We start from the raw sequence: 16,724 nt of genomic DNA, 5'->3' as shown, positions 1-16,724 counted from the left end.
TCTAGCATGTAACATGGCAGTATGTTACGTATCTATATCGGGGCATGAGAAACAATGTGCTGGAATCAAGATTTGAATCCAGGTAGTTTGTCCAGGCATGGAGCACTCTCTCCTTCAGCATGACAATTCCAGACCACACACAAGTGCTGCGATACCTGCAATAATTCTATGCCTTGGAATCACTGTCATCGATCATCCTCTGTACATTCTCAACTTGGTTCATCCAATTTTTGTCTGTTTCCAAAACTTAAAGAACATCTTTCAGGACTTCACTTTGATAGTGATGAAGTGGTACAAGCAGAGGTGAGGTTGTGGCTCCATTAACAAAGTCAAACCTTCTACAGTGACAGTGTCAACAAATGGTCTCTCATTGGGAGAAATGCGTTCATCACCAGGGTGACTGTGTTGAGAAATAAATATGTAGACATGAAGAATAAAGATGTAGAATGTTAATAGCATTAGTTTTATTTATAAAGCTTCAATAGTTTTTACATAAAATTTTGGAGCCGTTACTTTTCAGCATTCCCTTGTAATTTATACTCTGCAAATTATTTAATTTGTAAATGGACAATTCTAAACTACTTAGAGGAGCACCTCTACAGAATATAAATGTACCACAAAGAAACCTTTCAACTTGTATTTGAATACTTGGGGTTTATCACTCATTTCTGCCAGAAGCCTCCTGAAAATGGAACCTGCTGAATAGTGTGCACCATTCTATGCAGTGCTTGGAAATGTTATATAAACATACATTGTTTTTCCATCTAGTGTTTACTGGCTGAATATTGCATTTTCTTCTGAAGGAGTTAATATTGTCAATGACAATTTCCATAATGGACAGCAGAAGAAGAATTCTGAAACACCTGAGCAACACCCTCCATGAAGTTCATGAACTGACACTGCAGATTAGTCCAGCTGCCTGTTTCTGGGCTTAGAATATTCTTGGCAAGTGCATAGACGTGCTCCAAAATATAACACTTTGTGAGAAACTAGAGTGAAAGTAAGAAAAGTAAACAAGCCTTTGTGGTTCAATGTCAGAGACAGTGGACATCATTCTTACAGTGAAGATAGCAGCATTCTGTTTCTGCACAAGAGCTTAAATGTGAGGCTTCCAAGAACGACTTCTATCTACCCTCAGTCCTTAGAATTTAAAATGATCAACTTCAGCTGATTGTTTGACCACCTACAGACAATAAAATTTCACTGATCTACTAGTCAGCTTTGATATGGTGTCTTTATTCGAAAAGGTTCCACTTTCAGAATCCTTATTACTCATTGGCAGGAGTTTGATAAAGAAATTTCAGATTTGTTGAAACATGTTATGACCATAATGTACTTTTTATTTAATAATGAATTTTTTGAACAGATTGACTGGTCGCCATGGTGAATCCCTAATTGCCCTTGGTGGCCAGTTTATTTATGGAGGACTTTGAGGAATAGGCACTGGAATCTGCTAGCTTAAAGCACACCATGTTTTGGAAATATGTTGATAACATGTTTGTAGTGTGGCCCCATCAAGCATATAAGTTACAAAAAGTTTTTAAACTATCTGAATTCCACCCATAGGCATATCCAGTTTACAACAAAAATCGAAAAGCAGGGATGCCTTCCATTTTTGGATGTTATGGTTCAGTGCAAAGATGATGGAATTTTGGGACATGCAGTACATTGGAAACTGATGCGTAGACATTTATATTTATGTGCAAACAGCTGCCATCATCCTTCCCAGACTATGAGTGTTGCCAAAACTTTTGTTCAGAGAGCATACATAATTGCTGATGAGAGCAGTCTCTAGGACAAGCTTCTACACTTAAAGAGAGTTTCTGAAGCTAATGGCTATTCTCCAAAGCAGATCCACTACAAATGGAACCAAGGTGACTGTAAGGAGTGCAGAAGAAGACACAGAAAGGTTTAAATCTATGGATTTCCTATCATGTGTCAGAAGTCTATCGTTAAAATAGGTCAAATCCTTTTGAAGCACAAAGTAAAGGTGATTTTTCATTTTCCACCAAAAACAGCAAGACTCTTGGGCTCAGTTATATATGATTTGATGCTCCACAAAGCTGGTGTTTACAAGATCCCCTGCAAATATGGCCTTTCATACACTGGACAGACAACTTGTACAATTCACGAAAGATTTACGGAATATCACAGATACACCTGGCTGTTACACTACAATAAACTGACTGTGGCAGAACACTGTAGTGATACTGGTCACCATGTTGTATGATAATGTCAAAACTTTTGCTTTTGCTACATCTTTTTGGGGTTCTGTGGTAATAGTGACATAGAAATTCACTTGGCAATGAGAGACAGCAGTGTTCATTGGGATAAGTCATGGATTCCAGCACTTTCTCTGATAAACTTACAAAGACATCATCACTGTGCTGTTCCCAGTGATACGACATTGCAGCATTGATTGACCATGCAGCCACAGATCCAATTCATGCATAATGCACTTCTTTGCTGCTGGTCAAAGTCTCTGCTGCCTGTTTATCTGTGGCCACATGCACAGTGGCATGGTCCCCAAGTTTAAAAGGACTGAGTCAGTGCTGGAGCATCAGCTGCAACAAAACCCGCATTTGCTGAGGCTTAGAAACTAGCTCTGATGTGAATAACTGCCCGTTAGTTCAGGAGGTGGGAACCAGGCATCAACCGGTATCCCATGGTGGTAATACAAAACATTTGACTGACATGGCTTCAATGAAGATTACAAGGGAATCCTAGGCTTCCGTGTCAAAATAGAGGTGACAAAAGTCATGTGATACCTCCTAATACCTCATCAGACCTCCTTTTGCCCAGTTTAGTGCAGCAACTTGATATGCTGTGGACTCAAAAAGTCATTGGAAGTTCACTGCAGAAATACTGAGCCATGCTGTGTCTACAGCCTTTCATAATTGTGAAAGTGTTACTGGTGCAGGATTTTGTACAGGAACTAATCTTTCGATTATGTCTCATAAATGTGGTTGATCTGGGTGGCCAAATCATTGATTCAAATTGTCCAGAATGCTCTTGAAACCAAACACAAACAATTGTGGCCCGTTGACATGGTGCATTGTCACCCATAAAAATTCTATTGTTGTTTGGGAACATGAAGTCCATGAATAACTGCAAATGGTCTCCAAGTAGCCCAACATAACTACTGTCAGTCAATGACCCAGTCCATTCCATGTAAACACAACCCACACCATTATGGAGCCACCAACAGCTTGCACAGTGCCTTGCTGACGATCTGGGTCCATGACTTTGTGGGGACTATGCCACACTCAGACCCTACCATCAGCTCCTACCATCAATTGAAATCAGGACTCATTTGATCAGGCCACAATTTTCCAGTCATCTGTTGTCCTACCAATATGGACATGAACCCAGGAGAGACACTGCAGGCAATATAGTATTGTTAGCAAAAGTCATTCACATCAGTCATCTGATGCCATAGCCTGTTATTCCCAAATTTTGTCACACCTTACTAACAGATAATTTTGTTGCATGTCCCACACTGATTTCTGCTTTCAGACGTTAAGTGAATGCCATGAGCCATTGCATTGTCAATGGCGAGAGGTAATGCCTGAAATTTGATATTCTTGGCACACTGTTGACATTGTGGGTCTCAGGATATTGAATTCCCTAAATATTTCTGAAATGGACTGTTCCATTTGTCTAGCTCCAACTACCATTCCACATTCAAAGTTTGTTAATTCCCACTGTACAGCCGTAATCACATTGGAAAGCTTTTCACATGAATCACTTGAGTACAAATCACAGCTCCGCCAATACACTGCCCTTTTATTCCTTGTGTACGCAATACTACTACCATCTTTATATGTGTGTATCACTATCCCATGACTTTTTTCACCTTAGTGTACAACAAGCCTGAAGGTCCTGGACAGTGCCACCACTGCAAAAGGTACAGTAATAAAGCAGGAATTGTTCTCTGAATCCAGGATGTGTCAAATGTGCCAATCTACACTTAACTAAACTGTGCATCAATTTTAATGGAAAACACCTGCTCAGATACCAAGGTTGTGAGGCATACTAGAAACTAGTGCACATCCAGAGGCAGCAGAAAGTGGCCATCATTGTTACTGCTGCGTCTGGACAGCAAGCTTTTGGCAAGCAGAATTCCAATTGCAGACGCTGCACCTTCCTGTGCTCCAGACAAGACAGAACGTGTGGACCTGCCCCTTCCAATCTACTGCCACAGTGCCCCCTCCAGCAGTGGCAGGGACAGGACCACCCCCACCATTACGACCCCCACCACCACCCTAGGCTCTAGACACTGATAGCAGAACAATCAGTTCACCCAAGAACCTGCAGTGACGACACAACTAGAGTCAAACAATGCAGGAAGCAAACTCGCGAACCTGTTGCATGAAATAAAAGAAATTAGGGCACTGCTCACTGGCTTTAACCTCAGCAGCATAGTAAAGAAGCTCAAAGAAATCATGACAGTGGTGTGCGTGGAGCCAGATAAATTCGCAAAAGTGACGATAATTGTAGAAGCCACCATGAACTTTCAATGATCCTTAGATATAGGAACTTTGAAATCCTAAATTGGAATGTGAACAGCATTTCTGATAAAATTATCCAACACCAGTTCTTTCCTGATCAGCATGTTATAGACATCAGCTGTATCACAGAGATACATCTGTTATCGACTGATTTAAGGTGCACAACTAGTCTGTCCACAGGACAGATTGTCCCAACTTGCGACGAGGAGGGCTGGGCATCATAGTACATCTCCACTGAACAATTGATATACCAAATTTGGTCAGAGTTGGGGCTGCCGGTATAGACTTAAAGATAGGGAGCAATGTCTTCACTGTAGTTTCTGTATACAATTCTCCCTATCGCCACAAAACAGCACAAGAATTGAAAACTAAACATAGTTACAGGGATTGCAATTCCATAAACACCAGCAGGAGGGGAGTGAGGAAGTTTGTCTGGGGTGATCCCTTCTTGAGGCTAATCCCTCTCAAGAAGCCTGTTCATATCTCCTACTAAGCCCAGTTCAGGCCAGATATCCTGGATATCTGTCTCTCCAAAGACCTGCCATGGAGAACCATGAGCACAGTCCATTATGAGCTGGACTCCGACCACAGCCCAGTTGTCTTGGAATGTGCTATTGTCAAAGAGCCAGACAGGAGGATGGCAGATACAAAATATACCACTGATTGGGAGCAATATAACACCCTGATAGGACATCATCTGGAGGACATGCTGCAAATGTGAAATGAAAGGGAGGTAGATGCATCTGTTGAGTTTTTCACAACCATCCTACAGAACCATACTCAGGAGGCAAGCACCAGGATGACCACTAAACCTGGTGTGAGGGACCCACTCTCTGACATCTGGGACCTGGTAATTTCTTGAGGAGGGTTTGACAATGTTGCTTCAATCCTGCTGACATTGGTTATACGAATGGAAGTACAAGTGAAAGAGAGATTACAGGAGCACCGAGGCTTCTACTTGTAATGAAAGACGTGAAGAAGCAGAGCAGGACATGAACAAATTATGGAAGCTCATGAAAGTGCAGAAGGTTACAGGGTAGACAAGAAAAATGGACTTGTCTGTGGTGACAAGGAGAAAGTGGAAGTACTGGTGACATCACTGAGTCACAATTCTGAACTCACATTGTCAAAGATAATGAGAGTGAAAGGCAGGAGAAAGAAATAGTCAGACGAGTGGCTCAGCTGAGATACTAGGACAGAAAAAGATTTTTTACCAGTTGGAACAACAAATCCCCAAGTCCTGTTAAGGCCTGTGTCCCACACCTAAAATGCCTACCTCCATCTGCAATCACCTACATCACCACAGCCTACAACCAGTGCCTCTCCCATAACTTGTTTCCCAAATATCTTAAAAATTGCTGAGGTTATCACCTTATCCAAACCACAAAAGGACCTCATCCTTCCTCATAGTCACAGATCCATATCACTTCTGTGCTTTCTAGGGAAGATACTGGAGTGTCTTATACATAAACCCCTCACCCGATTTCTTTAAGACAACAACATAACAACTCCTGAGGAGTTTGGCTTCTGACCTGAACATAGCACCATTCACCAATCCATGCATCTGGTGGAACACACAGTTAGACATTCCAGGACACGGGATCAGCATGACTGATTCATTCCTGGTGGGAAGGTACAGCAAACATGATCAAACAAAACAGATCAGGAATGCTGTGGCTGGGATCCTGCAGGGCTTGGTTCTGGGCTCTGTACTTTACATGCTCAACACCAATGATGTGCTAAAACTGGCTGGAGGTGAAATTGTCCTCTACATGGACAATATAGCAGTGTATAAGAGCAGCAGAAACCCAAACTTCATTGCACAAAAACTTCAGCAACACCTAGATACCATCACCCAATGGTGCAACATCTGTAACATCAAAATAAACCCAGAAATCTGTGTTGCCGTAATGTTTACAAGCAAATTAACTCGTCCAACCTGACCGATCTCCATCATTGATAGAGTGGTACAATGGAGTCCTCTGCAATATACCTAGGCCTACAACTCAACAGATGCCTGACATTCATGAAACAAATAAACAGTGCAAGAAGCAAGGGTTGTGGTGCTTTCTACCAGTTGCATCCAGTCCCAAAGAGTGGGGAGTCATCAGCAGATATAAAGCTTGGGTTGTACAGAAATGTTGTCCTGCCAATGATTCTCTATGGATCTGAAGTATGTTCAATGGCAACAACCCCACACCTGAAAAAGCTACAATCACTGCAAAAGAAAATTCTCTGCATCATCGCGGACACAGACTGATACACACCAAACACTCGTACACTGGTGTGACAAAAGCCATGGGATAGAGATATGCACATACACAGATGGTAATATCACATATACAAAGTATAAAAGAGTAGTGCAGGGAGGGAGTTGTCATTTGTACTCAGGGACTCACGTGAAAAGATTTCCAATCTGGTTTTGATTGCACAGTGAGAATTAACAGACTTTGGATATGAAACAGTAGTTGGAGCTAGAGATGTAGCATATTCCATTTTGAAAATTGTTAAGGAATTCAGCAATCCACGGTGTCAAGAGTGTGCTGAGAATACCAAATTTCAGTCATTACTTCTCACCATGGACAACGCAGTGGCCAATGGCCTTCACTTAACGACCGAGAGCAGCAGTGTTTGCGTAGAGTTGTCAGGACCAACAGACAAGCAACATTGCGCGAAATAATTGCAGAAATCAATGTGGAACATATGATGAACATATCCATTAGGACAGTATGGTGAAATTTGGGATTAATGGGCTATGACAGCAGACAACTGATGTGAGTGCCTTTGCTAACAGCATGACATCACCTGCAGCGGCTCTCCTAGGCTCATCACCACATCGGTTGGACCCCCAGGGATTGGAAAACTGTGGCCTGGTCGGATGAGTCCTAATTTCAGTTGGTAAGAGCTGATGGTAGGGTTTGTGTGTGGTGCAGCCTTGGACTCAGATTGTCAACAAGGCACTGTGCAAGGCTGGTGGATGCCCTATAATGGTGTGGGCTATGTTTACATGAAATGGACTGGGTCACTGATTGGAAATAGTTGTGTTCAGCTACTTGGAGACCATTTGCAGCCATTCATGTTCCCAAACAACAATGGAATTTTTTGGGTGACAATGCACCATATCAACAGGCCAAAATTGTTTGAATTTGGTTTTAAGAACATTCTGTACAATTTGAGTAAATGATTTGACCACCCAGATCACCCAATATGAGTCCCATGGAACATTTATGAGACATAATCGAAAGGTCAGTTCCTGCACAAAATCCTGCACCAGTAACACTTTTACAATTGTGAATGGCTGTAGACGCAGCATGGCTCAATGTTTCTGCTGGGAACTTCTAACGACTTGTTGAGTCCATGGCATGTCGCGTTGCTGCACTCCACTGGGCAAAAGGTGGTCTGACATGATATTAGGAGGTATCTCATGACTTGTCTCCGCAGTGTATGTTTTAACATATATTTCACAGGCTACAGAAAAAATTGTACTGTAAATGGAGATATTATTAAGTAATTCTCACTTGATTTGGAACACTGGAATGCAGTGATCCACTTGGGTTGACAAGAAATCCACAATTTTCTTAATATAGCTTGGGTCCTTTTTTTAATACTGATTCTTTCGTTCTATTCATGTCTGAGGAAAACTGAATGAAACTGCTCACTGACAATGTCCCCTCATTTTTTTTAAGTACTCCATAGTTATATAATGTGCTTTTTGACATGGTTTTCACATGTTCAAAAATACCATTTTTGACTATGGTATGATGGTCTGAAAATGGGTCTTGACCCAAAACTAGTCATTGAGTGAATAAAAAAAAGTGAAAATTACAATTCTGGGCTGGTTTTTCATTGTACTGTACTTGTGAAGACTGTATTTACCTGTTATCCAGCTACAGCATAGGAGAGGTCCAACAGAACTGTGAACTGTAGAAGACAAATAGTGCCCAACTGAAGCTTTCAATGAAGTCCATTAGCTCATTGATTGTACTCAGATGTCTCAACTGGAAGAGCACTACTCACAAAATGCACATACATAAAACAGAGTCCTGATTCAGCACAGTACATTGAGTGAGCTGAAATGACTTATTTGTAGGACTTGTAGCAATAATCTACTGTGCCCTACATTCCATAACATTTGCTTGAAGCCCCTTGCTTATCTGGTTTTACTGATCAACTAAGGTAGTCACATTTCTCCTTTCGTTCCCTGATTTTCTAATCTTCCTGGAATAAACCAAAATTTCATGGAAGTGTAAGCCCTTTGAGCCACTGAAGTCACAAACTTCAGTTTTTGCCAAACGTTCTCAGTTAAACCCATGGCAACATCCTTATTTGTTTCACATTGTTTATTTGGCAATGTGCAACTTGAACTTCTCACAGAAGCAACTCATTGCTGAGTAGATTTTATAAAAATTTAGAAAGTTGTTACAATTAAATAAAACATATTTACGATGTGTGAAAGACGTTCCATAAATCCTTCTGCTGGTGCAAAAATAAATGTGATACTTTCGTATCTCTCTCTCTCTCTCATATGAAATGTCAACACTAAATGAGTAACACTTAAATTATATTTATAACAGCAAGAAATGTTTAAAAACATATTTCTGTCTTACTGATGTGAATATTTCAACAAAATTCTGTCAGTTGCGTGAGTATAGTGCTGCCAAACTTTTAGCAACAGTGGATCAGTACCATACTGCCAAAGTTCTAAAGTAACAGAGACAATGTGTCATCCCTAAAGCCTCATTGATAACTTTTTCAATATCCAATGAAGACAAATTATTTAACCTTGTCTTTGGACATGTAAAGTATTTCTTCAGAAACAGAATTATATTTCAGGTAAATTGATACGAACTCAAATAACAGGACATTTCAAAAATCATTTGAGCTTTCTAGAGCACTTACAATAAGAGTCATGTACCTCAAATAATAGTAGTATACCATTAGGATAACACAAATGAGTGACATCAGGAATTTGCATATAATTAGATGGTCATTTAGATTATGTAAATGGAATTAATGTAACTTGATCAGTTGATAGCCCTTAGAACTTTAGATCAAATTTTAAGAATGTTCTGCTTAAAGGAAAGAGAAGGAAACTAATCGTATAAAGTACAGAAGAACTGTGCCATGCCCTGATAAAATTTCAGGTCAAGATGACCGTGAATTACAACAGTGCTAGGTAGCTGCAAATGGTGTCTTTATTACATAAAGAAGACATGGATGCAAGCATAAAAATTTGAACATGTCCAGGTGATGTAACCCAAACTTGGGTGGCAGGGTCAGTAACCTACAATGCAGGATTGGGGTGTCTCCACATTGTGACCAACTACAATGGCATTCTGCAGGACTATGTCTCAGATTTGCAGTATCCTGAATTGGTGTGCTATAAGATTGTATTCTGTTTGAAAAACTGAGGGTAATTATGCCCACCACACACTGCACACAGTAGAGGCAGCATGGCTTTTGTAAAGCATGCTTTCCAATGAGGCACCACACAGTGGACACAGCTGAGATTCAGGGTAGGACATTAGCTGTGGCAGCCCTCTGACCAGTTGTCTGAGCCACACAAGTTTTTCTATACCTGCAACCACCTGTGTCATCCTCTCAGGACCCATTGATTTGTCATGGTAGCTAGCAGGCTTGCTTCACTGTGGAACGGCAAGGTGCGCAAATTGGCCAATCTGCAATCTTTCTCAAATAATTGTAAAGAGACAGTCTTTTAAAAAAAAAAAACTTTGATTCTCACAAATCTCTTAGCTTAATTCATGAGCTTCATGATGAACTGTGTATCATTTTATTAATGGTTATACTTGTGATATTTCAAGATTATGAATTTCTTCTAGCAGTTTACCTAAACTTTGCATTGGAAAATAGTGGTTACCACAAATTTGTGTTTAGTGCATGTTAGGTCATACATTGTTGTGTTTGAACTGTAGCTAACATATTGAATTATTCTTTAAACTTGGAAGGTTATCACTGTCTGTCTCCAATCTTGAGACAACAGATTGTACATAAAGTAGTCCATACTCTGCACACCAGGGAAAAAGCCAGAATGAAATATTCATACCTCACTCATATCTCGTAAACAGTTTGAGACACTGAAACAAGATTTTGGCAATTGATAGCACACAAAGAGGAGCACATTTCATCATAAAACTAATGTAGCAAACGTCCATGCTTATGATATTCAAGCAAGTACAGATTTTTCTCCAATTAAACAAGGAAGAATGAAACTGGAAGAAGGTTGCAGAGGAATTATATTACATCAGTTGTAAGTATTATTTATTTATTTTATACGCATCTTCACAGTAAACATTTAATATTAATGATGTTAAGTTCTTCACATTCATACTGGTCTCTTTTTATGGGTGCATACTGCCACTGAACAAAAGGTTCAGGTGAATTAAAACATTCATTAAATCTTTTTCACCTAAGAAATGGTTTACTCATGTTTCTGCATCTACTTGGAGCAGGTGACAGAAGCTGGTTAGTGCTCAGTGGTCCCATTTCCTCCTCCTCCTCCTCCTCCTCCTCCTCAGCGAGATCTTTTGACATAATGTTTTCAGTCCTCAAATAATTGTGCAGTACACTTGTAGCCCTCACAATTCTATCTACAGTCTCCAGTTTACAGTCAAAAGGCCATTTAAGCAAAAGAAATCTGGAACTCAATATACCAAATGCACTCTCTATATGAGGAAGACTGTAGTTAAAAACTTTACTTTTGCCATTAGCAGTAACTCTAGATTTAGGTTAAGGTTTCATTAAGTTTTTTTAATAACAGAAGTGTCTCATCACCTATGAGAACATGAAGGGCTCCTGAGTTCCAAATCAAAGTCAGAATCTAAATCTAACTGCATAGACAGACTCAGGGTGGACATTGCAGGGTGCTCTGTGCTTCATGAGCACTGGACCACTACTGAGAGTTCTGTCATGCCTCTGCTATGGGCAGTATGTGTTGACCTACAGAAACTGTTGCTCTGACAGGCCTCTGCTCTGCTTCTGCTGCGTGCAGTGTGCAGTGAGCCATAACATATTGTATAGCAGACCACATTCTCATTCATCTTTGGGTCCTTAGTGCAATAAATCAGTTGGTCATCTGCATTTGTGTCTGAAACAGCCACAAATGTGATGCTCAGCACACACCAATGGGCATGGTGGCCCACAAGCAGCACAGCATCAGCAATGTCTGTTATATTCCAAGGCTGTGCATATATGAGAAAAACTGATTTGCTAGTTTCATTACTTTCTCTCTTCTATAGATAGCAGTAGGTCTGTCTGTTAATGCCTGGCCATACATAAGCACACGGACAGGTAGCTACCGCACATGTTTTAGTTATGACATGAAGTGTAATTAATTATTATCCTTTCATCCACATGTTTTATTGTTTCCCTTATTTATTCTTACATGAGTACATCATGTATCCTGTGGGTGTATAAATAATTGTTCTTTGTGACTTTTCAATACTAAAATACTGTGGGAGTAATCTAACCTTGGCGACTCAGCATGTCATTTACTACAGTAGTCTGTAATGACCTTTTGCCATTTCCCTAATTTATTGGACTGCACTTTCTGATACAGTGCAGCTTTATAAAGCCTTACAGTAACAGTGAATCCAATTCAGCTTTTTTGCACACAGTTCAGTTACATTTTGGGTATCATTACAGAATTTCTGACCAGTGATCGGCTTCAGGACAACATTTTTGGTACTGCCATTAGACATGAAATTGTGTTGGCTTTTGGAACTACTAACTCCTTCCTGAGGAAGGAAACTGGGAGAAGTTGGAGGATTTAAAAAGGAAAGGCAGGTCACACAGATCTGAGAATGTGAAGTAACCACCTGTTGTGAATATGAGAGGAGACAAAGATAAATATAAGCCTACTCCACACAAAATGAAATACTACAATTTTAACTATTTAAAAAATTTATTCACATAAAACGCTTGACAAAAATTAAAAATATTAAGTAAAATTAAGTTGCAGATCTGAAATTGCCATAATGAGCAAGAGTAATACAGCCTCCATGGATGTGTAATTGAACTAGGAACTGTTAGAAATAAATTGTGGAAGTAATATATTCCACATTAAAATGATGACAAATGTGAGCCCATATGTAGCTTTTGCTCTGGCAAGGTGTGTTTACACCTAACTCTTAGTCTGCTAAAATGATAAATTATAACACATAGGACTTGGTGTTTCTGTTGAGAGTAATCTAAGATTGAACCAACATTTTGATGTTGATTCAAGCACAAAAACTCTACAAAACCACTGAGCTTGGTTTCTTTTAGAGTTAATTGGCACATTACATTTCATTATAAAACATAAAATTAATACGCAGCATCAAATCTACATTCCAACTTCATATGTACAGAAATATTACAATGGAATGGTTCTTTTCTAATATAAAAATAACTTTTCACAAATAAGAGGAGACAAACCATCTCCTTTATCCTGCTCATTGTGAAATTCAGATTAAAAGCTTAGTGATATGGATACATCATGGAAGAAGTACACTTCATGTACAGACACAAAAAATGTGACACTATAACAGTGAACTTGGTAAAGGAACAAAAAGTAGTTCTTATTTTTTAAAAAACATAGCATCACATATATATTACAAAGAATAATATGATTTTTTTAAAAAAAATCACAGGACCCCTTACTTTCTGAAAAGAATTCACTCACTACATCAGAATGTAATGGCATGAACATAAAAACTGAATAATAAAACAAGAACATTTATTATGTGATTCCTGTTTTATCAAGTTTTCAGAAAGAAAGAAAAAAGGGATCTCATAGCTCTTTACTTTGTAAGAGCACAACTGGAATGTAATTGTACTTCAGAAGTACTCTTTAATAAATTAAGAATTTAACCATTTAAGATAATTGCCAGAGGTAAAAAATTAAATTATCAAAAATACATAGACATTATATACTGACCACAAAAATGTGTAACAAGTTGAGATAGATTGCAATATAACACTTATCCGAGGTATAATTCTGAAGTGATAACATGTTTATTAAATTTTGAATTAAATATACTTAGTTGTGTCAGTAAGTGACCTCAGCTGTGTTACATCATAGTTTCATTTTGTGGTAAAATTCAACAGCTACTGTTGACAACTGCATGTCCAACAGCTGGCAGTAAAGCACATCACCATTCCAGTTTTTCTGGATACACTCCAGTGAGGCACGCTGTGCAGTGTCCAATGCTTGTGGAGCTTTTGTTCTTCATTCTGTGCCGAACTGCTTGCACTAAGCCTTCCACAGATAAGTACGCCAAACTGTCCGCACCTGTAATCCAATGTAAGTGTTACAAAAGAAAGAAAAGTGAGAGTGAAAAAAGGAAGTGCTCTCTCTCTCTCTCTCTCTCTCTCTCTCTCTCTCTCTCTCTCTCTCTCTCTCTCTCTCTCTCCCCTCCCCCTCTCTCCCCCACCCCCCCCACCATCACTTCCTCCCTCCCTCTCTTTCATTAACCCCCCCTCCATACAGAGACAATATGCATTAGAGAGGGGAAATTAAAAGAATATCTCTTTTTCACTTCTACCATAGTAAAATGATGTTTAGATATAGCAGGTTTCTAATAGTTAGTGATCATGGAAGATGACATATGTTATGATAGCTGCAGGGATAGTAAGTGTAATGTTGTCTTACATCCAAACTATTTGAAGTACTCAAATTCATTTTTCAAATCAGTCAACTGAAACCTGAACTTTCTTTCTCATAAGTCCATGACGCTAGAAGGAGTTCATTGCTGAAACTGGTGATACTAATATCAATCTTGAGATCAGAGTTGTAGATTTATGTATGTGGCTCAACATGTGGGTGTTTAACATATGACTGTGCTTATCTCATATCACTTGAAACAGTAAATTTCTCTTGCCAGTCTCCCTGGATTACTACAGTTCATTACATTAAATATAGAGTTGAATGGAGTAAAGTTAAGCCAGTAAATTAATTAATGATCCAGTGCTATGTCATTTGGCTGAACAAGGGTACCAAGTGAGTAAAAATGTTCCAACATGTTTTTCTAAATATCTGGAGTAAATGACAAACTGAAAATTGTAGAGAGGACTGAAATAACTTATGCAAACAGGAATTCTTGGATTCTGAGAGATGTTCAGTTTCATAAGTTTCATTACAGAATTCAGTCTAGCTGGCCAGGAGGTGCTTCTCATGCAGTTTGCAACATCTGCATTCAGTCATAACAATAACTGACTCCATTTTTATCTCAGACAGCAGCTACAAAACTGTAAAACACGAAGCCATGACCACCAACCAACTATACACCTGAATGAATGGCCACTGTCACACCGTGTGAAAGAACAGAATTGACCACCAGAAGTAGAACATGCTACGAGCACAAATGCTTGACTTCAATGGCTGCTTCCATGTCATCCGGAAACACACACACACACACACACACACACACACACACACACACACACACAGAGAGAGAGAGAGAGAGAGAGAGAGAGAGAGAGAGAGAGAGAGAGAGAGATGAAACATGTTTTTGGTGGTACTACACATATATACATACTAACCAAATAAACACAGCTGCTTGTCAAGAAAATAGTAAAATACTGGTTTCTTCATTGTTACCCATAGAATGTTTGACACCATATCATCTGGCTAACTTCCTATGAATTCTAATGTACTTCTCTCAATATACCTGCTAGGATTGTGAACAAACTAAGTGCAATGTTACATTTTGCTTGCAGAACCTACATTTTAATACAAATATTTACTATTTATGACAGGCTGAAGCAAAATTACACACTACTCAATTAAGTTGAGATTTACAAAAAACATAGGAAGTTTTAATTTATTCTCTGAAAGACAATTATACAGTGTAACAGGCAGAAATGTATGCTGGTGTGCGAAACAAAGACAAAAGTAACTTTCACATTAAGTGTCAATGATAAGTAACATAGCTCAATAAAACTTGGACCACACACATTAAGAACTGCTACAGTGTCATGCAGAAGGTAACTGAAAGAAATACACAGTGAGATGAACAGCAATGACACTTTTATTCAAAGATAATAATTATGTGAAGGCACCACAAATCATAATAGTCCTTGGACATTACAAAAGGTGGGATGTGGTTCTTTATAGTGTGTACTATCACCACAGCAGCAATACCTGCCCTCCAATGTGCTCCCAAGCTGGTCATGAGTTTTGTAAGGAGTTCTCGTAGTAGGGCATTCCATTCCTCCACCAGTGTGATTGACAACTACTGGATGGGCAATGGTACATGTGGATGTTGATGTGCTGCTGTATGTCTCTCCAATGCACCCCACATGTGCTCAATGGGGCTGAAGTCAGGGGAATGGGCAGGCCAGTCCATTAGCTGAATATTGTCCAGTTCCATGAGCTGCTTCATCTGCACTGTTTGATGTGGTTGTGCATTGTCATCAATAAAAATGAAATCAGGATCAAATGTACCCTTGAGAAGATGCACATGGGGAAGGAGTACAGTGTCACAATAATGCTGACCAGTGAGTGTACCGTGTTCAAAAATTTGGAGGTCACTACACCCGTGCAACATTATGCTTCTGCCCACCCTAACATCTGGACCACCAAACAATCACGTTTGACAATGTTCCTGGGTGCCTTATGTGTTCCCTCTCTCATCCTATAAGTGTACATAATGCACCTAGGAATGTTGTCAAACATCATCGTTCTGGTGTTCTATGTGTTATAGTGTGGGCAGGCATAATTTTGCCTGGACATACTGACCTTCAAATCTTTGAATGTGGTACATTCACCGAGCGGCATTGCTGTGACACTGTACTCCTTCCCCATGTGCATTCAGTCCTGACTTCATTTTTATGGATGACAATGTGCAACTCTATTGAACTGTGCAGGTGGAGCAGCTTTTGGAATGAGATGATACTCAGCAAATGTTCAAGACTTAAATCCCCTCATGTGATCAGTAGAAGTTTTTCAGCATGTCAATATGCACAACCAACCATAGAGCAAACAGCAACTCTACCAGCAAAACTCCTTACCAACCTTGTGGCCAGCATGGGAGCACGCTGCAGAGCATGCGTTGCTGGTATGTGGTTGTCTCACACCCTATTAAGAACCATGTTCTGCCTTTTGTAATGTCCAGAGGACCATCATACATTGTGGTAACTTCAGTGTAATTATTGTCTTTGAATAAATGTGATATTTCTGGTGTATTACTGAGCTATGTTACTTTGTAGAGACAC

At 39.5% G+C, this 16,724-nt stretch overlaps 1 protein-coding gene across 2 annotated transcripts in view; it reads right to left on the bottom strand.

Moving 5' to 3' along the window:
- Positions 1–10,773: 10,773 nt before the first annotated feature.
- Positions 10,774–16,724, bottom strand: part of LOC124723212 (amidophosphoribosyltransferase-like) — a 263,978-nt gene continuing 258,027 nt past the window's right edge. For both annotated transcript variants that reach the window (XM_047248402.1, XM_047248401.1), the window contains one exon: positions 10,774–13,800. In XM_047248402.1, coding sequence (XP_047104358.1) covers positions 13,661–13,800 — 140 coding nt within the window. In that variant the 3' untranslated portion in view covers positions 10,774–13,660. The remainder of the gene's footprint in view (positions 13,801–16,724) is intronic.

The sequence above is a fragment of the Schistocerca piceifrons genome, chromosome X, assembly GCF_021461385.2.
Source record: "Schistocerca piceifrons isolate TAMUIC-IGC-003096 chromosome X, iqSchPice1.1, whole genome shotgun sequence".
In the NCBI taxonomy this organism is placed as follows: domain Eukaryota; kingdom Metazoa; phylum Arthropoda; class Insecta; order Orthoptera; family Acrididae; genus Schistocerca; species Schistocerca piceifrons.
The sequence above is the reverse complement of the archived record's forward strand: the minus strand, read 5'-3'. Positions and strand labels throughout refer to the sequence as shown.